Below are 25258 nucleotides of genomic sequence, written 5' to 3' on the forward strand. Positions count from 1 at the left end.
ATCGCTCAAAGTTCGAATAAGTGAGCAGCATCCACAACAAATCTCTGTAGTTCTTATCAAAACAGTGACTAAGATATTGTGACTGCTGCTCAAGTTTTTCGCTGGCATCTCATCTCTAGCAGGCATCGATAGTCAATAACAACAGTGACAGCTGTTCGCCTGAAAAATTCCAAATCCAATCAAATTAATTAGTTAATTGCTCAAAACCTGGAATCGACACAAACCGGAGAACAAATATTTAAATTGGAGGACATCTCGTCTAGTCCTGGAGCGTATGTGGTGAGAACAGAAATCCTGCGGATATCCTTTGATTTTATTACATAAAATTAGTGAAAAGGCAGTAAACACTAAAAGGGTCCTTGAAAGACAATGTCGAAAACCCCTTACCCCCATCAATAGGGGACAAAGAAAAAGCCACAGCACATCCCCTGCCACATAAACGGATTCTATTTGGCTCGGTGACAATGTGGAAATGTCTGACTACAGGTGCGGCTGCACCGCAACTGCACCCCCCCAAGCCTACCTCTCATCAAAAGTGTTGAAAACAGTTTTCTATTAACTTGCAGGCCACCATGCAGCTGCTGGACTAGAGGGACTACCTAATCAGCCGAACGCACTGCACTGGTTTCATTTTCTTGGCACTCATTTCCACGGACTGATATAACACGGTGAGTCCGAGTCGGCGACCGATGTCCACTTACCAGCCACTTGGCGGTAATTTAGGCATTAATTGGCCACAAGTGCATCCCAACTAAATGTGTTATTCATGTTCAATTCAAACTGGTCCACATAAGCCGCGGGGAGGGCAAGCGATAGCGATCAGCTCAACAATTGTGGGGGGACGGGCCCACGCTCATCATCCTCCTTTAGTATCAACAGACGCGCCACCCACAACGTTACGCGACCCATCCGCGCTAGTGTGAAACGTCATTATAATTTAATCAAAAAGAAAGTTCGCAAATCCGTTAGTGTCTCCCATCTCCCTCCCTGTCTCGATCTCTCGATTGACAGTTTACAGACATGCCTTTTGGCTGTGGATATCGCTTGTGCTCTCGGTGGCTTTTTGAACTTGAATTTATGAACTGGCAACCTTCTAATGCTCTCTCTTTCTCTTTTTCCCCTTCTTTTTGTCTCTACTCACATGTTCACTCGTTGCAGCTATGCTCTTTGCGCGTAGGCGGCAGTTCTTCAAGAGGTGATTCCCTGTGTGTTTGTCCCACTAACCGACCCCCGCTTAATTTAATCCGGTAGTTTGCTTGTAGTCGTACGAAATCCGTTTGTGTTCCCTTATGATTTCGATCTGCCCTCGCGTGGCAGCCGAGCGTGGTAGTGGCATTAGTCACGCTCGTATTGCGTTGATATCTCGGCCGCTCCGACTGTCATTATCAAATCGCTCCACCACTTACTCACTTCCTCATTGACCTCACATGTACATACACACATCCTACATAAATCATATTTTAAATACATGCATTCCCCAAAGCACCACACGTAATACCCGCGCCGACACCCACCGCCACTATCAACAGTATCAGCTCGGGTACAAAGGTTGCCCTTAAGGAATTTTTGGCCAAAGAATGGGGATCAGTTTGCGCTTCCCTCGGGCTCGGTTCGGTTATCGCGGTGCCTTGCATGCTTCTCGGTTTGAAAAAACCCCCCTCCAAGAAAACAAACTCATGAATAACAAACTAATAATCTGGAAATCTGTTTGCTTCTCTCTCCCAACGCGTCAAAATAAAAATACTCGATAATAATTCAAGTACGCACACGGTCAGAATCAATCGAATCCGTTGACTCCCGATCGAATCGAACAAACCAAAGCATATCTTAACTCGCATAAGCATTAGACCGAAAGCGTCCAAAACAATGAGTGGGCTTCATAGTACTATAAACACTATTTGCTATGCTACAATCATTCCCGGAACGATCTTCATTAGTTGGCTAATTGGGCTGTAAGTATCATCTAGCTCCTCGCACCGATCTCGAGTCCCCCCGGCTCGATTAGATGTTGTAAACATATCCATATTCCACCTGTATAAACCTACTGATTTGTCGTTATTTACTTTTGCCATCGTGTCATCGTGACATTGACATTTCGGGCACCGTCGACTCTGCTCCGCTTCCGTGTTCTGTTTTCGCTGGTTCTCACTGTACCAATTACATCTCATCGACATTGCTACTTTTCATCTTCATTTTGTGTATCTCCCCTTTTGTAGTCCACATTCCCCCCTCATTTCATCACAAAGAGCTAGCACACGGGAACACACTGACACCTCTTCCTTCACAGGGTGGGCCTGCGCTGCCTCCAAGTGTGTCTGCTGTTCTTCATCCTGATATTGGTGGTGCTGCCTCTGGTTTTCCGCTACTCGGTGACGCTCCAGCGCGGCATCCTTTTCCTCACATTCAGTAAGTAGTCACTAGACAATAACCGCCAATCCTAAGTCCATACTCCCTCTTGCAGTTACCTACCCGAAGGGGCTCGACCTCACCAATCCCGCCGGCATCGGACTCTACGCGACACGGAACTTCTACATAACCGTCAAGGAAAATGACGAGGACGAGGATGGGGTACGCATCGGCGTGTGGCACGTGCTTCCGAGGAACGCGGTTCGCCGCTTCAAGAGGGAGCTGCAAGTGGAGGAGGCCTTCGACCAGGACATCACCTTAGATGAGCGCAGGGATGACGACTACGAGCAAGAGCTCAGGCTCCTGGCTCCGGCCATAAAGTCCGAGTTCCCCTCGATCGTACCCGAGAACGAGCAGCTTTTCTACGAGCGCCTCCTGCGGATGCCTGGCGGAACCGTGGTCATCTACCTGCACGGCAACACGGCCACCCGGGGCAGCGGCCACCGCTCGGAGGTGTACAAGCTACTGCGCAACCTCAACTACCATGTGTTGTCCTTTGACTACCGCGGGTACGCCGACTCGGATCCCGTCTCACCCACTGAGGAGGGCGTGGTAAGGGACGCCATGATGGTTTACGAGTACATAGCGAATGTGACCTCCAACCCGGTCATCATCTGGGGTCACTCTCTGGGCACGGGCGTGGCCACGCACATGTGCGCCAGGCTGGCCCATCTGAAGGAGCGGGCGCCGCGTGGTGTCATCCTAGAGAGCCCGTTCACCAACATCCGGGACGAGATCCGCCTGCACCCCTTCTCAAGGATCTTCAAGCACTTGCCCTGGTTCGACTTCGCTATCTCAAGACCCATGTACAGCAACCGGCTACGCTTCGAGTCGGATATCCACGTGCACGAGTTTCCGCAGCCGATTATGATCATTCACGCCGAGGACGACGTCGTAGTGCCCTTCCACCTGGGCTACCAGCTGTACCGTATAGCTCTTGACAGCCGGAGCCGAGCGTGGGGACCGGTGGAGTTCCACCGCTTTGACCGCAGCAAGCGATACGGCCACAAGTATCTTTGCCGGGCCCCTGAGCTACCCGGCCTAATACAGCATTTCGTGGAGAACTATCGCAAGGCTGTCTACTAGACTCGAGAGGAGTTCCCCCTCCATGCTATTTATTTTAATTACTATACACAAGTTAGTCTTAATTTAGTTTTCTAAAGCCACAACGTTCCAAATTCTTCACCATGTACAAGCTAATTAAAAGAGCCATTTGGATAGCAACAAAAATATGGATTCTTTTTGCTTCAAAGTGCACACGATTTATATAGAGCTCCCTTTAGTGGCACGGGCCAGGGATGTCCCTTAATAGCTTCCAAGCAAAACATGGAATTAACAATTATTTTAAGCAAACCGAGACCCTATTAAGACAATTGCACACCTCTACAATAATCTGTAACGTTTACGGTATGGTACTACGAGGATAGAAGATCACTTGGAAACTATATTAAATGGATTTCATTAATGCATACATTTCATTTTGGATCTGACGTTTCTAATAATATTTTCAAAATAAAAGTATGCTACCGCCTAACTCGTACCTCTTATCGCACAAAAGTACCGATATTTTCATGAAACTACTCTGTTCAGCAAAATCATGCACTTAGCGCCTTAAGGGCCAGAAACAACCGAAAAATAGTTTAAATATACTCAAAATTCAGAAAAGAAGGTTAAATAATGAGATGTCCAACAAAAATAATAATAATTTTCAGCTGTCCAAAAAATATCACCTACACCGTAAATATATTGTCAACCACAAACGTATATCGATATATCATATCCCACATCCCTATCACAATTCCTCGGGCCGCCGCGAAAGAAACAACAATTTTTTCCGGATTGAAAATTGAAAATTTAAAAGGCCGCCTCAAATGTAATGTTGTCGCGGAAACATGTCATTGCAACAATTGAATAGCTGTGAGTGTGACAAAAAGAAAAATGCGTGTCGAGTGTGACAGGGGGAAAAAAAATGTGGATGCGTTACCAGTGAATAAAAGAGTTCGATTTTAGCGGTAAACTCCGAGGCGTCGCTCCACCAAAACATCCTCCTCGCAAAAAGGGCATACAACCAACGGCAGTGGTGTATTAGTGTGTGTGTATGTGTGTGCTGTTGGTGCTCTCCAGCAGAGTTAGTGTTATTAACCAGAATTACAACTCTCCGTGCTAAAAAGTTATAAATATACCCAAAACTAAACTCCATTTAGCGTCCTGCCCAGCGTTCGTGTAAAAGAGAGGGCAGAAAAAAAATTCGTGTCTCTACTCCTTGAAAAGGAGTTTGCTGTCGCTGTCGCCGCCGCCGCTGCTGCTTCTCTATCTCTCTCTCTTTGTCGTGTTTGTGTGTTTGCTTTTGTGCGTGTGTGTGAGTGTGTGTGCTGGGGAGTTGTAAACCAAAGAAACGTAATTTAATTAAAATTAAACATTTCCTTAATTACCACAGAGAGTGTAAGAATCAAGATTCCCTGTGAAGCAGAGACGCATTTCTCTTTCTTGTGGGTGGAGAGTGGCCGAGCCAGCGATTTACATATAAAGAGAGAGAGGGTGAGACGACGAGGCCGAGCAGACGCCGCCGTGCACCAATTCCAACGCATTTTCGCTGTGGAAACGGAATTAACCAAAATGTTGTGGTAAGTTTTCTTTTTGCAACATTTATTTATAACTCTGCAGCTCTGTTCTTGCTCTGCTCTGCTCTCCTCTCCTATCAGCCAATCCACGCCAAAACGACACTCCACTTTCTGCGCATGTTTTGTTTTACTATTATTTCCCTTCCTCTTTGCGCCTATGACTTCCGCTTTTTGCTCCAGCGGCGACAGCAGTGGCGGCTGCTGCTGGTACATCTTTCGTTGCGCTGCCCTGCTCCCTTTTCTGCTTCTTCCTCTTCTTCTTCCCATACAAACACGCCCTTTTTTGCGCACCTCGCATGCGTCTGTGTGTTTCTGTGTATGAGTGCATAGAGTGCAGTTTCTAGTCAAATAATTTATGCCTTTCTCTATAATTTTCCTAAATTTAAAGTTTTGCAAATTAGTGAAATGTTTGGTATTTACATAGTTTAGGTTCAGTTCCGTCTGCTGTCAGCTTGGCTTCGAACAGCTGTCGTTCTGCTGCCCGTCACAAAACCTGTTTTCCTGCACCTTTTGTTTGGGGGGCCAGAAGAGCTGTGCTTTAATTGTTTCTCATATTACTCTTCCTTCTAGCCCTCTCTCTTTAGCTTTTCGGTGTTGTTATTCTTCCTCTTCTTGTTGTCTCTAGCTTTACAGAGCATATTCATTCGCTCTCCCTGCTGCTGATTCTTCCCCTTCTTCCACAGTTCTGCCGCAAAAACAAACAAAAACCTGCCAATTCAGTTAAGAGAGCAGCAGCAACAGAGAGCGAGAAAGAGAGTGTGCCAGAGGGCGGGACGGGGCACAGAGCGCACGATGCGCAGCATGTGCGGGTGGGGCAGCCTCATTTTCTTCCTCTTTTATGTTTGTTTGAACTTTAATGTATGCCTAGGCCCCAGCCTCAGCTTCAGCACCAAACTGCTGCTTCCTTGTACCGCTACCACAGCCGCTGGTGCATTGACATTTAAATGTTGCAACAGCAACGATTCCAGCCAAGGCCTAAGCCCATGAAATGGCAGCCATTTCCATGACTCATTTCTTTTATTTTTTGTTCGTTTTTTGCTGGCAAATGAGGCAGGCCAAAGACCCGCCACACACACAAACAATAGTGGATATTGGGCCAAAACAAAAACCCGTTCAGAAATAGACGAAAAATCCGAGTTACAATCGAAATGGACAACGAGCCAAACGATGAACGCTACAAAATTTGCATTCTTTGTGTCTCTTCTTCGCCTGCCATACTGCAGCTACCTACTTCCCCACCACCTTCTGGTCGGTTGCCTAGTGGCTGACTACGTCTGGCGTTTCCGCGGGCCAAACCAGGCACATAATCTGCCACATGGTTGCATGCAACGAGCATTTCGTAATTGTACCATTAGAACAGGGGAAAACAGAGAGAGAGCGAATGAGAGCCAGCCGGCAAATGTCGGTAGCCATTTCATGGGTGTGACGACACAGTTATTTAAACACCGTTAGCCCAGTTCCAGCTGCAGATCCCCTGCCATCACCTTCATAATTTTCCTCTCGCTCCCACCAACAGCTGCAATTGGGGACGTCTCAAGATAAGATAAAAACCAAAGCAAAGCAAAACCGAAAACACACATGTCCCTCTCCCACTCCTGTCTTCACCCCCTCCGCCGCTTTATGATTCGTTTTCGTTAATAGCAAACACACAAATTTGTTGCTCCATTTCCATTCCATTCCATTTTATCAGCCAGAGAGAGAGAGAGAGAGAGACGGTAGATAGGACACCCTATTCCCTCCATCCCCCCCTAGGTGTTGTTGTTTACATTATGCATTTGGCAGTTTTACGATGACTACATTTCAGAAATGGGGTACGCAGGAATCGGAGGTGGTTTAAAAAATTCCAGGTATTTTTCGTTGATGCACCGCAAACAAAATAGGGGGGAAAAAAATTCGAAAATCTGAATCATAAACCTGCCCCGTCACACCGTCTGTGACTAACGAGAGTGTCGCAGCAGACAGCTTTGGCACGTTGTTGCTGCAGAGACAAAAGCCGATGGGAAGGAGAGAGATGGAGAGATATGTTGAGACTGGTCTTGTCAATGCATTGAACTCTGAACTCGAGATGCTGGCCCGAGAGTCGAGAGCCGCCCCCACCCACACAAAATCCAATTAACATTTCCGCATTGTGGCTGGCTATCCACTTCCTCCCACATTGGTAGTCCAACAACAACAAGTCAAATCCAAGCCCTGCTCCAATCCAAATCATTCCATTCCAATTCCAACAGCTTTGTTTCTCTGATTTCAGTGTGATATATGGAGATGCGGGACAATGATGGGGGAATGGGAATCTTGAGACATTCACTATCTGTCGCTCCGATACCGCTAGCTTCCTACCTACTTGAGAGCGAGGAAATGGCTCCCCTGATGATGGCACACTTCTGCGGCCTAATGGTTCCATTCCTTCCACAACTGCACCAACAACAGCATTGCCATTTTTCGATAAATATTTCTATTACAAATTTGTGGTATGTGCGTCGTCCCCTGCATAATTCATGATCCACACAGTTCGGATCGGCAATCGGATGTGAGTGTGGAACGTGTTTGGGTTTACTCATTAGACGCCAGAAGCCCCTTCTCCTGCAATCCATTCTCCCCTACTAATTAATATCTTTTCTTTCACTTCTTCGCTCGTTGATTCAATAATTTGTTATTGTTTATCTTTCTGCTTGGGCTCTTCCTCTGCCTCTGCTCGATTCTGCCTCAATTGAGGAAATGATTTGATGTTATTCTACATATTCCAACTGAGAATCGGCGAAAAGAGTCTGAGATATGAGTCACAGGGAGCGTGGCGTGTGCGAGCAGGTTGGGGGAATAGATAAAACGATTCACCTTATCGCAGATGGAATTTTATCATACCGCTTCTATGAGCAGCGTCGTGTCAAGCGACAATTAACTAACAGTTCATAGAGGGAGGCAGAGGAAGACAGAGAGTTGGGCCAGACAAGTCTCTGCTCAAAGACGGATCTACCCTGCAATATGAAATAAGCTCACTCTGCTCCCTGGCCTACTCTGAGGGTACTATTTCTTCGAGCAGCCTCCTCCTCAGTGCTAAAAGCAGAAATTGCATCGAGGAAAAGCCGCCTGAGTCGACTCAGATTAAACATGAACATTCAATGGGTCTGTTTGTGTGGTTGTGCATACATATATGATGATAATACGAGCAGTACATACATACATACATACATATGTACATACATACATATTCATGTACATATGTATTTACATATATACCGCATAAATTGTAGATACAACTAAGACTCAAAGAACTGCACAGTTAAGCAGAACTGGTGGCAGAAATGAAATTTTGCTTAAGTGGGCAACATTTGAGGCGTTTCGGTGGCATTGTCTTGACGCGGAGCTGCCTCTTCCTCCACAAGTTGAGCAGAGCGGCGCGCAATAGAAAATAGACACTATGTAGAGTAGAAAGGGTATCCAGAATGCGCGCCATGAAATGTAAAAGAAGAGCAAACGCACAGGCCTGTATCTGCTGGATTTAAAATCTTCACAAATTCAAGATCTCTCAAGTTTCGGACTCTCCAGCGGGGTCTCCACTGTACTTGGCCATGGGCAGCGCGTCATACTCAACCAAGTTGTTGGCTTGGTAATTGCTCTGGCGTTTAACCATTTTTTACGGCCTAGATATTCTCTTCCACAAACAAAGACGAAAAACAGAAACGCTGGAAACACGGAGCTAGCCCACCACCACCACGCCACCCTCTCCCTCTTCTTCTGAATTCTCCTACTTTTAGTGTGCGCTTCTTACCACTTCACGGTCTAACGCTTGGCTTGGCTTTGAGGAGGAGTTTGATACCCGTCCCGTTCCGTCTCCGTACCACCGGCAGATGCAGTGCCTCAGATATCCGGAGCCATATAATTCGCCAGAGTTGCAGATTAATTTAAGAAAATGCTGATGTCTGCGGCTAATTTAGGATTATCTTAAAAGAGTCTTCAGAGAGTAGGGGAAAGCCCCTGTTTTGCCATTTCCCAGTAAGGACCATATTTGGCCACAAGCATTCCATTTAACCCATAAACAAATGGGTAGTGTAGTATTTTTAGCCTCTATTCTGGGAATCGAAAACAAAATTGAACAAAACAAGAAGCTTTGGCTGTTCTTTTTGGCTTTCAAGGTAAATAATGATGTGAAAATTGATCGTGAAAATGTGCAGAGTGGATGAACGTTGGATCGAAGTGATATCGAAATTCGTGGAAGGGTTGGGACATGTTGCAAGTTCTCTTGTTCGGCGGTTTTTTGGCGGGCAGAAACATTGACATGGAAACCTCGATCCGAGTCTGATAAAACGCTCCTACTATTGTCTGGAGACCTCGCAGCGAAGGCTTCTCCCTGTGTCCGGGAAAGAGCTCTTGACTGAGATTAGGCATAAACTTGGCACTGGGGATGGACTGCGCTTTACCCGACTGAAAGCTTCAGCAGATGTATGAAATCCGAATCCGAATTGCGACAGTCAGCCGAGATTCCCGTCGAAGCTGATTGCAGAGTCAAACCAGCGACCCTCTCGGGCTCGCTCTCTCTCTCTCTCTCTCTCTCTCTTTCCAGCCGTCGCACTTTGCTCAATGGAATTGCAAGCACTTGAAGTGCTTCCGGTTGCGTAAGGGAGGGGAGGGAGAGGACGGGGCTCCGGTCTGAAGTTTCCAGCACCAGAAAACAGAAACAACAAAATGGAATGGAATTTCCTTTTGTTTTTAGCTAAAAGCTTCCACAAAACTTACTTTTTGTTTTTCCTACAGTTTCAAGCGTGTTTTTTTCCTGGAAAGGGGACAGGGAGAGGGAGAGAAGAGACCTGCAGTTGCTAAAGGTCCCCACAGGTGGCGCTGTGTTCCATGCAATCTCTAGGCTATACTCTTCTTCCCTTTTTAAATCTTTCCTGCATTGCATCCAAGGTATTTCCCATAGGAGGTAAGGCACACTCGTTATGTTTGGCTGCTCTTTTGTACAAGCACTTACCCTGTCGTGTAATATACCTTGCATTGGACCTGTACTTTTTGTAACTTGAACCTCTTTTTTGTTTCCCCGGTTCTCCGCGCACTTCATTCTCGCTCAATTGCTGTGACTTGTAACTGCATCTGCCCCCCTTGCGCCCTGTGTCGAGGGGCGCTCTCCGAGCCTCCCCTTAGATTATATTATGATTATGATATTTTTATGACGCTCCTCACTTGAACTTTGTGTCGCTCGCTTCATCGGATTGGAGGCGGGGGCCGTTGCATTGTCACAGGGGGAAACCCTCTGTCAGTGCCCCTTCCCTGGTCCAGCATTGTGCGAGTGACAGTGTAATAATTTAATAGAGTTCTTCGCCTTTTGTAGTGGGAAATGTTTAACATTCTGTTCTGCTGGTGCTGTCTGATCTGGTCTCGCTTTTTTATCGGTCCGTAGAGGAACCTACAATACAAATACAATGAATACTCGTGGAACTACCGTCCCGCCACTGCCACTCAGTACAGCCGCACTTACAATTGAAACATTATTCAATAATTATCGGCATTTCTTCCACTCCGAAAAGGCAAGAAACACGAAAGATACGATGGAAGTGGGATGGACTGATGGAAGAAAAGAAACAAAGATTTGCCGCGCTCCATTAAATGTACGCGTTGTCAGTCACTGAAGCGAGACAGCGACAGCAACAACAACAATCTCAAAATAATGTTTTCCAAATATGTAGACAACACTTACCCATCCGCCCCACCACCCGCACCCACATCCATTCCAAGAAATGTCCGCCACGAATCAGAGTGGAGAGTATCGACTCCAGAGATCGGGACGATCGGTTAACTAGGGTAAATTACTTTGTCGGGGCCTGGTCTGATGCCCAGCCACGCCCACAATCGAAAGTCAGCGACCCACAAAATGTTGAAGCAGCTTTGGCAAATTAATATCTTGTAGAAACTTTTTCTAATTTGTATGTGTATATATTTATGCATGAACATACATATATAGTCTGCCAAAGGAAAAGAAGCCAAAACGATAAGCATATCATCATCATCATGTGGAGACGATGATGATTTGCCGCTTGGTCAGTTCTGTTCTCCGATATGCCTGGGAGTTTTGTTGCCTCGCACCGGCATTCAAGTCAACGGGAACAGCTTCCCATCCATGCAGCAAACACCCATTGCCATCCCATCTATGCCCCACATCTCATCCATCCGTCCATTTATTCATCCCATCGATCGATTATCGCATGTTCTCTTGCCAAATCGATCAATTAGATATTTTTTCAGTCGCATTCGGGAGACTTCTGACGTACCGCGAAGTACTTGTCCGACCCAAATACGCAGCCAAATTAAAGCATAATTCGACGGGGCCAGCACGTGCAACCGTCCGAGTCCAAGTCCCAGTCCCAGTACCGGAGTACCAGTTCCAGATGAGAGACAAAAGCATGGCCCCAAAACCAGTTACCAGCACCTCCATTGGGACTCGCCTGGGGGCCAAACACAACAGAGCAGCTAAGAGTGGCGCAGGGGGTGACGACTCCCGAGCACACAACAGAAATTACCGCATAAAGCGAGTGGCAAGAAGACAAATGGAATGGGAGGGGATACCAGGAACAGAAGTCTAAAGCCAGCCGGACTTAATGAGGGTTTGTTGGGACTTTTATGAGGTGCAACTGGCAAATGGAGCTTTGGGAGGAGACATGGTACTGCAGGAGTTTTGACGATACTGATTTGACTCACCGGAAAGGCCTTTCCATCCCGTGACTAGGACAAAACGGTTATGTTTTCCCTGACAAATCGTTGGAATCACGCGAATCAGAGGAGTGGTGTGGTGTGGTGTGGCTTGGAGTGGAGTGTAGTGTAGTGAATATCGGGGGTGAGTCAATTCCTAACCCACTGCCTGACATCATCGGGAGCGCAGGGAAATTCCAGGGAAAACTTTGCGTACCGCAAGGTATCCCGAAGTGTACGGTCCCGAGTGGAGAGTTCTTGGAACTTCTGCAACCCTTGCGGCGGCCTCGCTTGCGCCTTCAGTTCCGGGCTAAATGTCGAAATATGAACTTGCATTTTGTCATTTTTGCACCCCAGTAGATCCCTGATCCCGGACAGAGTAACTTCTCCCCCGCGACACAGAAGTACAGAGGGTGAGAGCCTCTTGTCCAGAGGGGTAGTTGTCCCAAACCACCCTCTCTCTCTTGCTTTCTCTCCATGTCCACCCTTTTGGGAGAGTGCAAAATATTTCACTTGTTTTTAATTTTCTCTCTTTCCTGCGCTGTGTTGATTCTTTTCAAGTGTATTTTTTGGTAATTGGCCAACCCTGTCGATGGAAGATGCTTGGAGGAGGAGGAAGCGGTACATGTGCCTTCCCCCAGACAGTCCAGCAATTGCTCTTGGCTGCAGGAGGATTTGTTTGCTTGCTCAACAGACGGAATATGCGAAAATTAACTCGTAAAATGTTATCCCATTAGCAGGGACACCCTCGACTGTCGACCTTCCCTATGATATTTCCCATTTCCAATTAACAATTAATCGTGCAACCCTCTCAGTGCCACTGCCACTGCGACTTCATCCCGCTGGCATTGCCCAATGCAAGACGTTGCAATGTTGCGCCAAAACTACTTCCGGCTCCAAAAAATTTGAGCAAGTGCGTGCAAGCAGCGGTTTTTCTTTTTGAGCGGAACTATGACGTAAGAGAGGCATGGTGCAAGGACTGGGGCAAACTAGGTCAACATTCTTAGGAGAAAAGCTGAAGCTGAAACTGGTGCTGCCGCGGGGCGTGGCCGTTGGGTGGGCTACACAGGAGGCTGCTTCGAGGCTCACCTAGATCTTCTCTAGAGCTCTGACCTGATTCTCTTCTTCCCTCTTATCCCATTTGTCTCCACGTTTGTCATGTAAATTGTCTACCTTTTTCCGTGTTCTTCATTCTGTGGTCTTTATTATGGAACCATCTTTTGTCACTGCCCCAAAAGAAAGAAAAAGTAAAAGGTCCCCGAGGGTGGTTGGGGAAAGTAGTAATTGTTAGTTGCATAGAAAGAAAGGGATTCTCGTGCTGGTTCTATTCCAAACTTAATTGTTCCGCGCCTCGGGTTCGCGGGGTCTTCGGTTCTCCGCGCATTCTGCTTTCGATTCGCTGATTAATAATTCAGAGTCGAAGCTTTCACTGCTGCTTCCACGATGATGGTTAATTGATGATCCAGAGACGCCTAGCAGTAGTTTTCAAGGTTCCAATCCATTGATTTATCGGTGGAAGATACTCGTTGTGGTCCCACACAGAGTCAGAGCCAAAGGGGATTGAAGTTTATTAGATTCTCAAAGAGTTTGTTGACCTCTCCATCGACCTCTCTCTCGCTCTCTCTCTCTCTCTTGACAAGCCCCACAGAAATTGGTTTGCTCATTACGCAAAATGCCTCATAAAAAATGTATGTGCTACATACATACATAGGTCTGTATGTATGTACATATGTAAGTGTGCGATGTGTGGCCAAAACGATTTGGCCAATATCAATTCATATCCATCCGAACAGAAAGAGAAAAAATAGAGTGCGGGCTGCGGTTGAATAGTTCCGTCTGGAACGGCCATTTTGCCAACCCTCGCTTGCCTGCTCTTTTATGTCCTCACTAACGGAAATTGGCAAACATGTTGCCTGCTGTGTGTGTGTAAGGGGGGTGTAGGCATGGTTTTTCCGTTTGGATAAACGTATCTACTGGATACGTGTGCCTGCAGTTGATTTATGAGACGACACTCGATTGCCACTGTATCCTCTCCGGTACTTCCTCTCTTCCGCAGATCTCAGTGCTCCAGAGCAGAAGACAGCCGCACGAGGAACCTACACTCCAGCTAGAGGAAAGAGAAAAGGAACAGTGCGACGTGGACCGGGATCTGGGAAGAGCCTTACACTCTTTACCCTACCTTTACCGAGACAGAGAGAGAGAGCAACTACTAGAACGTTGGCCACAGGCACAAGCACTGCCACAGAAGAAACCAAATTGAAATGACGTAAGTTTACATTCCCCAGACTTTGGCAATCAATAGATACTTTTTCTACCCCCATTCATTTAGAGTATCTGCCAGACACATAAACACATAGATATGCATGTATATTCATTCACGTCAATCGCCCGTGAAGGACATTTCAATTATGAATCCCATTCAAATTGAGTTCAATTCACAGATTCCTCCTCCGTCTCCAGATTGATTTTCCACCACTTTCCACCTTTACTCAAACTGAGTTTCAGTGCCAGAAAATGGAATATAGAATGGAGAGTCTTCCACGCAATTTGTGGGTCAACTTTCAACCTTTTTGTGGCTCATTTGCCCCAGACTTTTTGCGAAAGCCCCACCCAGGGGAGAGGGGCTGTGGGTGGACTCCTTTCTTGTTTTTTTTATATTTTATTAATCCCCATAATTTGTTTGTTTGGTCTAACGCGGGGTGCGGCTTCCCATTTGGCTTGCCGTTTGGGGAGTTCTCTCATCCGATCCGATGTCTGTTTGCACAGTCAGGGCCAAACCAGCCCCAACCCCGACCGCCAGGCCACCCTATTTCCATCCCCCCAGTTCGTGATAAGTGAATTGTGAATAAGCAAAAACGCAGCCAGTTTGCGTTTTATTTTTTGGGAGTGTCATCATTTTGATGTCTCCAAGGAAATCCGGCCCTCGCTTTAAACTTAATTTCAGCTTTCTCTCAGGGGCTGCTTTATTCCTCGTATTCCGTAGTTCGTTTATGGTCTCTCGTATTTCGCTCAGAATTGTGCATGTGGATCCCAGTTCCAGTTCCAATTGCGCCGCTCGATGGGTAACATTTGTCCCACGGACCACGGATCGGAGCTGCTCGGAGAAGGTTCATCACGGTACTCGTAAACGGAGTGGGGGATAGATCTGGCGCCAGTTCCAAGTGCTGTGTTGGGATTTAGTCTCCCCTCTAATTGCCCAATCATTAATTGGAGTCTCTTATCGAGTGCATTAATCGAATGCTTTCGAGTGCGGTGGTAAAGAACTTCTGTAACTCTGGGGAGGAGCCAAAAACACAGCCGAAATATGACACAAAGAAACTCCAACAGTTTGAAGGTTCCTCTTTGTTTACTTTCGACAAACGAAACGCATCTCGGGATCTACTATTTGTGTTGACTTCTTTTACCGTGGGCACTCAAAGGACAACAGATTGATTGTAGCTTTAAGCCCACGGATGGGCCAAGACTTGAGCGTGGAGGATAACTGCAGAGGAGTGCGAAGATTCTAGTCTATTCCAATTAGCTGACTGCAGCACAGAACCACTCATCTATTCATCCTTCCATCTATCCATTCAACCAACCGCTCATCACCTGTGACCCAAATCCCAATCTCTTGTCGTCGGTTGGATTATTATGATGGAGCTGCAGGAGTGACTGCCAGCAGGCCCTCCTTCGTGACGTGTTTATCGCGCAGTGATATTCGATATTGATTCCGCGACGGGTTCCCTCTGGTGGTCCCCCACTCTGAAGGTTTGCCCTAAGTAAACTGTTGCCATCTCCTGACTGACTCCCTGCCCCTGCTCCCTGCAACTCCGCCTGGCAACCTACTTTCTGTGATTGCTCACATGTGGGGCCTTTTGTTTGCTTTGTCGGAGTCTGCCTGCGGGTACGCCGTCTGTCTACCCCAAGCTCCCATATGGATACCGCCAGACACACAACCAATGGAAATGGTATTACCAAAAATCAATCAGAAACACGAGTAGAGACGTTTGTGAGACTCTTCTAACGCGGCACAACTTTTATACCCTATACTCAGTCAGAATATATGTACATACATACATGTACATATGTAAATATATGCTGATCAAGAATATATACACTTTATGGGGATGGAAACGTTTCCTTGTGTGCGTTACGCACATTGCTCCGACCAGAAATACAGCATACCCTATTTACCCAACGAGTACCGGGTATAACATATTTTGTTGCCAAATCATTTAAGCCACGGCACACGCTTAGGCCTGGACCACCTTACTCTCAGGAGCACGAAAGCGGAGTGGTGCGGAAAGGAGGAGACGACCACTCTGACAATGCCATTAAAGCTAGACGATAATCGGCTGCCTCGAATCGGGGCAGCAACAGAAACAGCAACAACCACTCAGAATGGGCCACAGTAATGTTAATTGGAAATTACGTTTAAGCACTGAGAAGTTGAGGGGCAAAAAGCCGAAACTCTGAAACAGATCTGAAGCTTAAGACCTCTCCAGAGCATACAGAGAGCTTCAAACCGGCCAAGTCGCGAGATTTACAATTATATATGAATTTTTCATAGCATGCCACAAGCTGTGCACCGCTCTGGCCCCCCTTCCGTCCACCGCTCTTCGCTATCCGCCGCCAAAGAACAGTTGAGAAAGGAACATGAAGCGTGAGAAGGGAATGAGAGGCAGGAGGAGAAGAAAAAATTACTTGTAATAGTCACTCGAGGGGGAAATATAAATTATTGAGCTCGTTTCTTAAGTAATTATCGCTCTGACGGACGAACGAATCCGACAACTGACTAACTGACTAACTGAACGAATGACTAACTGACTGACTGTAAGACTTGACTGACTGACGGTCATGAGACATTGTCGCTGTCCAAACAAAAGATTGCCAGCAGAGGCTGCCGTTGCCCTCCAGCTCAACTCTGGGCAATCATTTTCCTGACCGCTATTTGTATACCCTTTCGAAATGCATGTATAGGGAATATGAGAATAGGCTCAAACTTCCCATCACAGGAATTCCCCTCTCGATCTGTTGAAGTTCTTCTGGATATCTTCTAGGTTCAATTGCCAGAGGCACTTGTGGAATCTGCCCCTGGGAATGAAAAACTCGGATGAAGCCCGTGAGGCCTCTTGGCTAAGCGATCTGCTCCACTACCTGCCCAAGTCTCTGGGTCGGCTCTCATTAACTAACATCTCATCGTTTCTCATTATTTTATTGACTTTGAAGAGTAATTATTTGCCTTTTCGACGGTTTCAAAGTGCTCAAACATCGCCATCGCAGCGATCCACAGACGAGAGCGATCGTTATTTCTCTCCATCCCTGATCTCGCTTCTGCTCTCGTACTCTTTTGCTCTCTCTGTTGGCCATTGGCTTTGCGAGAGAGTGAGAGTGAGACTCGTCGTCGGGGAAGAGAGTCGTCTTGGCCTCGACTGCGAGCTACCAGCTGCGAGCTGCGAGTCGAATGCCAGAGCCGTTTCGTTTCGTTTCGTGCCGCAGTTCAATCTCAATCGCGGTTTCAGTTGAATCGGACGTGGCAGTGGAGCAGAGACCGACCCCCAGTAAATCCAAGATCCAAGAGATCAGAGTGGGAAGAGGCAGCGGAGCCTAGACAAACATAAATTGGATATATCTGATATCTTTGATAGCTGATCGTTGAACGTCGGTCGTCGGTCGTTGGTTTCCGAGTGTGTTTCTGTGTTTGTGTGTGTGTGTGTGTGGGATCGTGGGATCCCAGCTGTGTGCGTGCCTGCCGCCTCTGCAAATATTGGCCAACAGTTAATGGCCATGAAGAAACTCTATGCCAAGACCTCGTTCAGCAGCAAGAAACCCAATGCCGTGGTGGCCCCCTCGGGCCCCATCCTGGCCTACCACCAGTCGTCCGGCCCCGCTGGCGGCATGTGTGAGTTCCAGGCAACAAAAGGTGTGCCCGTGCCGGCTCCAGGGGCTGCCACACATCCCGCCGCGGAGATGATCCGTCGCAGCCAGAGCCTGCACCGCGTCAAGGGCCAGGGACTGTCCGAGTACTACAGCATCGAGGAGCTGCAGGAGCTGGATCTGCTCGACTACCGCCACCCCATGTATCACCACTACCAGCAGCAGCAGCAGCAGGATATGTTCATGCGCCAGCGGTCGGCCTACCACGAGCATGATCAGCTCATTCTGCAGCTGCCTAAGGTCGCCAGTGGCGCTGCTCCCATCTACGAGGCTCCCCAACAGCCGCACCAACGATCCGTCCAGGATCAGACGTTGTATGTACAACCATCATCTGGCACAGTTCCAGCACACACGTTAGCCACTCCATGCACATCAACATCAACATCCAATTCCACCTCTGGATCCAGTGCTTCATCCTCCTCCTCGTCGTCGGTTATTTTATCCACTCTACGCGAGTGCGTTTCCCCCTCTAACCCAACGACCTCTAACCCGCCGCCTGCTGCTGCCTTCTGCCCCACTTATTCACCGAGTGGCGCCACTTCCTCCTCCTCCTGCATTTCCACTTCCACGTCCACTTCCTGCTCCTACCCTTCTAAAGCTGGCCCATCGAGACTTGGCTGTTCCATGTCGTTCTCAATTAGAAGAATCCCATCATCATCATCATCATCATCATCATCAACACAGCAGCAACAGCAGCAGCAGCATCCATACAAACAGCATCTCTATAGCAACATACATCATTATCTGCAACAACAACAACAACAACACAACAACATGCAACACAACATACAACAAAAGCTACAGAATCAGAATCAGCAACGAATACTCCCTCAGCGTCGTCATAATTCGGTCAAAGATAAATCCATTGGGGCCATGACAACAATTTTTGCGTATGTTTTTGAGCCCCGATTGCAATCAACAGAACTCACTACTATGTACTACACTTTCCCCTCTTTTCTCTCTGTGTGGCTTGCCCTTTGGCCAACGTCCTTGGTGATTTGGGTGTTGCATGGGTGGGGTGGGGGGGTTTCTCTGTCACGTACCAGCATATGGCATTGGCAATGGATGAAAGAATTCGTCATCTCAGCTTCGTTCTTCATTCCGTAGATGAGTGAGAAATCAAATAAGTCGCTTTTACTGCTACATACACGCCACTCTGCCCCCACCTCACTCCCACTGTGGCCCCCACCTAATCATAATTATAATTATAATTTAACGCCAATTAAGTTGGAAACCGCTTTCGTGTGTGCACCGCAGAAGCACACAACGAATCTGCATGCAGCTTAACGCACGAATAAGTACCCCGCCGTGCCCAATTTCACCTGCCTCCCATTAAACGCCCGCCCGCTGCACCTCTCAAAGAGAGCAGTTCAGTGCACAGCAGCTCCAAGCGTCTGCCCCAGCTCTCACAGCTCCCAACTTTGGGCCCCTGCGATCTCTAGAGCTGCAGAGCCACATGCTCATTTGTTTGCCAATTTTCGTTTTCTAGGATTACTCACAAACTATGGCCAGGTGCCAGGGGTGCCAGGGGAATCACTAGCTTCACTTCACTTTCGTTGGAACGTTGCAACGAATTCGAAGCAAATCGAAGCCCCAGACCCAGCCCCAGCTACAGAGCACAGCTCCCCGCCCGCCACTCGCTGTAGTCGTTATATAAGGCTGCGGACTGTGGGTCTACAGCACAGCTGTGGCCAGAGCTCGGGTTCGCATAGAGATTTATGTCCGTCCGTCTGGCTGTTCCGTTTGCGGACTCCATTTAAGTGCAAAACAACTCGCGGCTTTTGGCTTGGACCAGGTCTCGCGGGTCTCATGCTGAGAGTCAGACGGGTGTCAGAGTCAAAGCTAGAGTCTGGCTAAGGCGAGAATTCTGCAGACTCGACTCGTTTTGTGGTCGTTTCTGTTGCTGTTTCTGCTGCTGCTGCTGTCATTATCTCTTTCCCCCACTAACACACAACTCGAAGCAAGACGGTGCAAGACAGCAACAAAAAACAAAAACAGGCAGAACCGAGTTGCGGGGCAAGTCAACAACTCGTCATCGCCTTTGCATTTTTCCAATGAAGGCGTTCGTTCGTTTGCTGTTTTGCTGTTTGCCTGCCCCATGTTTGCTCAAGTACCCGACCCGATCCTATCCCCTATCCGCTTTTAATTGTCAACTGAAGAGAAGAGCAGAGGAAAAATTGCTAAAGGTTGAGCAGCAGAGCAGCAGCATATTAGAACTTTCATTAGAATCATTTAATCGTTTCGTGCGACTCGAGAATCGAGACGGAAGACTCGACTGTAGACTGTAGACTGCAGACTGGAAGACTGCTGCATGACAGGTGTGTGAGCAATTCCCTTCGACGGCAAAGAAATGCGTTGCACTTCCTGTGTTCTCCATTTAGAGGAGGGGGAGAGGCTGTTGGGAAGATACCAGATAGATAGAGCAAAGCACTCGGGATGTGGAGTCGTGTGAAAAGTGTGTGGTTTGGAGCGAAACGGATCCACAGAAGAAGCTCTAATGACATTCCATTTCTTGGAACTGTCTCGGGATATCCATCGAGACAATCATTTAGTAATTGTTATTGCTATTGATTCCTGATCTCTTGGGAGTCTGTTCCTTTCATCTCACTTATGCTACATCCCTCATTAATTGAATATGAATGATACTACCGCACCATTCTCCTCTCTAATCCACTCTGTTTGGTTCTCTTTTGATTGCAGTGAGCAGAGCATTATTGGGGCACGCGCCTCTGTGATGGTCTACGACGACAACCAGAAGAAGTGGGTGCCCTCGGGTAGCTCGTCGGGACTGAGCAAGGTGCAGATCTACCACCACCAGCAGAACAACACGTTCCGGGTGGTGGGACGGAAGCTGCAGGACCACGAGGTGGTGATCAACTGCTCGATCCTGAAGGGGCTGAAGTACAACCAGGCCACGGCCACGTTTCATCAGTGGCGCGACTCCAAGTTTGTCTACGGCCTGAACTTCTCCAGCCAGAATGATGCAGAGAATTTTGCTAGGGCCATGATGCACGCGTTGGAGGTAAGTGCCGCCACTCGGGCCGCTTCCTCATCCATCTCTAGTCCGTCTCTCAATCGCTGCAGGTGCTCAGCGGCCGGGTGGCCAACAACCCGGGCGGACAGCCCACCAACGGCAACGGTTACGAGGAGGACATGGGCTACCGCACCATGACCAGCGAGGACGCGGCCATTCTCCGACAGAACAACGGCATTGCCGGCCACATCACGCCCTCGGCCCAGACGCCCACCTCGCAGACCAACCAGAACAACATTCCCCAGAGTCCGCCGACGCCACAGGGTCATCATCGCACTAGCAGGTGGGTACCTTCTCTCATCCATTCATCCATCCTTTCTTGCCACAGTCCACAGCGTTCCACAATCGATGGCCCGCATCGGGGATATGTGCATACATACATCCCTTCTTCGATTCCTCACTAAACCGCGCACTCATTAATGCATACTCTCACTCTCTCATCCTACTGCTCATTCCTCATCCTTGCATGCGATCCTCCGCTGAACTTTGCTCACTAAAGGAATTCCCTTAGCGCACCGCCGGCCCCCCAGCCGCAGCAGCAGCAGCAGCAGATGGCCCCACCGGGTCCACATTACGGACCACCCACCGGCAACGGACCCACTCCCAACGGCCTCCCGCCGCAGGTGAACCCACAGATCCCCCCGGCCCCTGGCCAGGCTCTGCAGCAGCCGCAGCCCCAACAACAGCAACAGCAGCCGTACCAGCAGCAGCAGCAGCAAACCCTCTACGCCGCCCAGCAGCAGCAGATGGTCCAGGCGGGCTATCCGCCCGCTCAGGTATGTCCAGACCATGTCCCTGCCAGTTCCCACATACAGATTCCTCATTTCGCTGCCACGTTTGTCTTTCTGTTTCATTTCATCCGCAAATTCGCAATTGGCTTGATCCACCCTTTATGATCCACCTGAACCGCACCACCTGAACCCACCACCAATGCTCCACTGCTAAAATGCTCCAATGAACCACAAGCAGTACCAGCAACCGCATTATGTGCTCTCCAATTCTAATCCCAATCTCAATATGCATCAATACCCGACACAGCCCCCACAGCAAACGTTGCCTCAGCAGCAGCAGCAGCAGCCCCAGCCGCCGCACCAAAACGGGGGCGGACCAATCTACGTGGTCTCGCAGCCCGTCCACGGACACGGTCACATCCCGAGCTCGGCCAGCGCCAACAGCGTCGTCTACGCCAGCCAGCAGCAGATGGTCCAGCAGCAGCAGCCGCCACAGGCGCCGGCAATGCCCGGTCCTGGCTACGGTCCGCCCCAGGCACACCCACAACCGCCGCCGCAGCAGCAGCAACAGGCGGAGAATCCGTATGGCCAGGTGCCAATGCCGCCGCCTATGAATCCGTCACAAAGTCAGATCCCTCTGAACCGCATGAGCAGCCAGGGCGGAGGCCAGCCCGCTGCTCCAGCCCCGCCTCCGCCGCCGCCCACCTTCGGTGGAGCTCCGCCAGCGCCGCCACAGATGTTTAACGGAGCCCCGCCTCCGCCACAGCCGCCAGCTCCACCGGCGCCGCCAGCCATGGGCGGACCTCCAGCTCCGGGAGCCTCCGGTGGTCCGGGTGCCCCTCCTCCACCGCCACCGCCCCCGGGAATGGGCGGAGCGCTCAAAAAGGATGACCCCCAAGCAGATCTCATGGGCTCGCTGGCCTCCCAACTGCAGCAGTTCAAGCTCAAGAAAAATAAGGTGAGTGGAGGAGGACTCATCCGGCATTGTCAGACCCGATCCTATTTCGTTATATTTCCCTTATCCGTTCTCCGTTCATAGTCCACGACTTCCGCTCCGGAGAACAGTGGCAGCAGCACCTCAAGTGGAGGCAGCGGAAACTATGGCACAATCGGACGCAGCTCCAATGGCATGGCCTCCATGATGGATGAGATGGCCAAGACGCTGGCGCGGCGTCGTGCCCAGGCCGAGAAGAAGGAGGTAGCGCCCTGAAGTGTTTTACTGGCATTTCCTTGATGCTAAATTTTCGTTCGTTTCGATTTTAGCCCGATCCTGAACCCGAGGTGAAGCAGCGTCCGTGGGAAAAGTCCAACACGCTGCCCCACAAGCTGGGCGGCGGCGCCGGAAGCGGTTCTGGGACGAACGGTCCCAACGGCAGCTCTGGCGGAGCAGGCAGCAACACAACGAACAGCGGCGGGGAATCGCCGCGGCCAATGCGAAAGCGCTTCGGCAGTGCCAGCGAGGAGACCATTCTGAAGGTGAGAGCTTGGATTCTTGTCTTGACAAGAATGTCTTCGACATAGGATGCTAATTTTTGCTGTTTTCTGACAGGTGAACGGCGATGGCCTGTCCCTGGCACTGTCCAACGGCGACTTGGACACACTGAAGGCTGAGATAGTGCGCGAGATGCGCTTGGAGATCCAAAAGGTCAAGAATGAGATCATAGATGGTGGGTGGATTTATGCCTTTTCAGATCTGCGAATGGTAACCACTAATACTTGTGTTTCTTGCAGCTATCAAATCGGAGTTCAATCGCAGATAGATCAACACATCAAAAAATGCATTACCCCGACCATTCCGGATGGTCCAAACCAAAGGAGCAGCAGCAAGCGGAGCAGGAGAGGGAGAAGGAGCATGCTTGAATGTGTCATTTAAGATGTTACATTGCACTCGTTGACCGAAGGATCGAGTGGGGAGTGGGGTAAAGGCATGCAAAAATACGTACACGGAAAAGATACATACGAGTAGATATGTATAAAGCATATGCTCTAGGTTATATGTAGGGTTACATAAACACACACAAACGCAGAATAGGAGGAGGAACTTTAGTCAAAGTAATTATATTTTAGTGGGAACTGCTTACTGACCTTATGTTATGCCTACATCTACATTCGGCGATCCTAAGTATGTAATTAACTCTATAATTGTACATTAATTTGCATAAGTCTAAACCAATTTTAGTGTGAGAACAAGAATTCTTTCGTTTATCCTCTACTCTCCTCTCCCCTCCACTCCCAATCCCTCGCTCCCACTAGGCGGATTCCTTTTAGTTTGTCCTCTGTCCCATTCCCTACCTACCAAATGTCTTTGAACAACTTTTGTAATATATGCCACACTTATGTATACCGAATACACAATCGAATACCCCATATGCATGCGTACATATAGAAGGACACACTTTCATATATACATAACTTTATATAGTATATGGGAATACTCATTAACCAACCCTAAAAGAAATTAAGTATTACGATTCGAGGCGAGGCGAGGCGAGGCGAAACAACACAATTCCACAAATGTCATCCATCTATCTATCTATCTCTCATATTCCCAATCTTCGTCTCCCACTCTGCGGATGAACAAAAGAGGACTTTTCATGCATTTCCCATCCGGATAAACCGAAACCAATTTCCTAAGCACACGATCTCATACGAACGCAATTTAAGCAACATCGGAACAAGAACCAACCAGCAAGTCTTCAGCAAAAACAGAAACAGAAACATCAACAGTTCAAAGCGGAATTGAGTGCGGTGTTCAGGACTCTGACTCTCGAGCAACTTAGCGTTAGATATAAAAGTAAACATGCATAGCCCCTGCGATCTAAGCTATCTATACGATCTATACAGCGAAATTAGAAAGCTAAATTAACAATTGACTGCTGCGTATTATACATACATATAAATATATATACACACCGATATATATATATCTATATAAAGAAAAGCCACTAAATATTGTACACTCCTCCCCAGATTTGGCGGTGGGCGAGCGCCTTCCCGCCCTATCCTGAACATATGAGTACCGATTTCAACTTCCATATACATACGACTAAGACTAAATAGTGAAATTATTGAATGAACGTAAATATCGATAATGCGGCGAGGATGAGGGGGTCTGGCCTGGCGTTGAGGCAGAGGCGGAGGAGGAGCAGGAGAGTTTAGTTCTTAAGGCATACAAAAGTGAAATTGTTTATTAAGTGGAAAAGAAATTTATTTATACTGCGGATCGGATCAGATCCGATTGGATCGGAGTAGTTGTGTATAATTCGAATGCATATAAATATTTTAGTTTTCTGTAATTTAACACTCATTTTATGTAGTATATTGACTGTGAAAGGTGGCGTCGATATGCAGATGTATGAGCGTATAGATTATATGTAATACCTAGTTATAGGGCGGCCAGACGCGGTCAGTCCGAGGCGTATGTAAATGTTATGATTTTTGTATTTTTATATATGATCTTTGCTGGCAGCATTGCGGCAACAATGACAGGCAACAATTTAATATTAAAACACACGTAAACTATTTTAAACAAGAAGGGAGATCGCGGATCCCGGTGCGCGGAGCGAGCGCATACTTTTTATGTATTAAATTAAATATATATTATACACTTATATACAACAACAAGAATATTCAATATACATACGTGGCGATGCAGACGCGGATTAGGAAGAGACATTGAGCAAACATTGACTTGAGATCAAAATATATATAAAATAAATCAGCAACGGATTCATTTAGAACTGTAAGAGGGGCATAAGTTATAGCGGCGGATGAGTCGAGGCTGAACGAATAGAGGCGCAAACATTATATGCATATTCAACAAAAAGAGCGAACAGTGAAATAAACATCCGACGTTTGTATGTGAAAACCAA

General features: G+C 48.0%; 2 protein-coding genes across 13 annotated transcripts; both read left to right on the forward strand.

Annotated features, from left to right (window-relative positions):
• The first annotated feature begins 119 nt into the window (after positions 1-119).
• LOC117892235 (lysophosphatidylserine lipase ABHD12) lies at positions 120-3631 on the forward strand. Of its 3 annotated transcripts, XM_034798340.1 has the most exons (6): positions 120-279; positions 567-668; positions 1159-1195; positions 1761-1952; positions 2288-2406; positions 2462-3631. In XM_034798340.1, the coding sequence occupies exons 4-6, from the start codon at positions 1867-1869 to the stop codon at positions 3490-3492; spliced, it is 1236 nt and encodes a 411-aa protein (XP_034654231.1). In that variant the 5' UTR covers positions 120-279; positions 567-668; positions 1159-1195; positions 1761-1866; the 3' UTR covers positions 3493-3631. The 3 variants fall into 3 exon arrangements, with proteins under 3 accessions (XP_034654231.1, XP_034654233.1, XP_034654232.1); XM_034798342.1 differs by lacking the exon at positions 1761-1952; XM_034798341.1 differs by lacking the exon at positions 1159-1195.
• Positions 3632-4185: 554 nt separating this feature from the next.
• Positions 4186-25258, forward strand: LOC117892155 (protein enabled). Of its 10 annotated transcripts, XM_034798217.1 has the most exons (11): positions 4199-4323; positions 4854-5030; positions 13762-13971; positions 20322-20643; positions 20685-20938; positions 21155-21431; positions 21625-22344; positions 22426-22584; positions 22650-22862; positions 22936-23053; positions 23118-25258. In XM_034798217.1, the coding sequence occupies exons 3-11, from the start codon at positions 13967-13969 to the stop codon at positions 23144-23146; spliced, it is 2097 nt and encodes a 698-aa protein (XP_034654108.1). In that variant the 5' UTR covers positions 4199-4323; positions 4854-5030; positions 13762-13966; the 3' UTR covers positions 23147-25258. The 10 variants fall into 10 exon arrangements, with proteins under 10 accessions (XP_034654107.1, XP_034654108.1, XP_034654106.1 ...); XM_034798216.1 differs by lacking the exon at positions 13762-13971 and having other exon boundaries at positions 4186-4323; positions 4844-5030; XM_034798215.1 differs by lacking the exon at positions 13762-13971.

This window comes from Drosophila subobscura, chromosome E (genome assembly GCF_008121235.1).
Source record: "Drosophila subobscura isolate 14011-0131.10 chromosome E, UCBerk_Dsub_1.0, whole genome shotgun sequence".
NCBI lineage: Eukaryota > Metazoa > Arthropoda > Insecta > Diptera > Drosophilidae > Drosophila > Drosophila subobscura.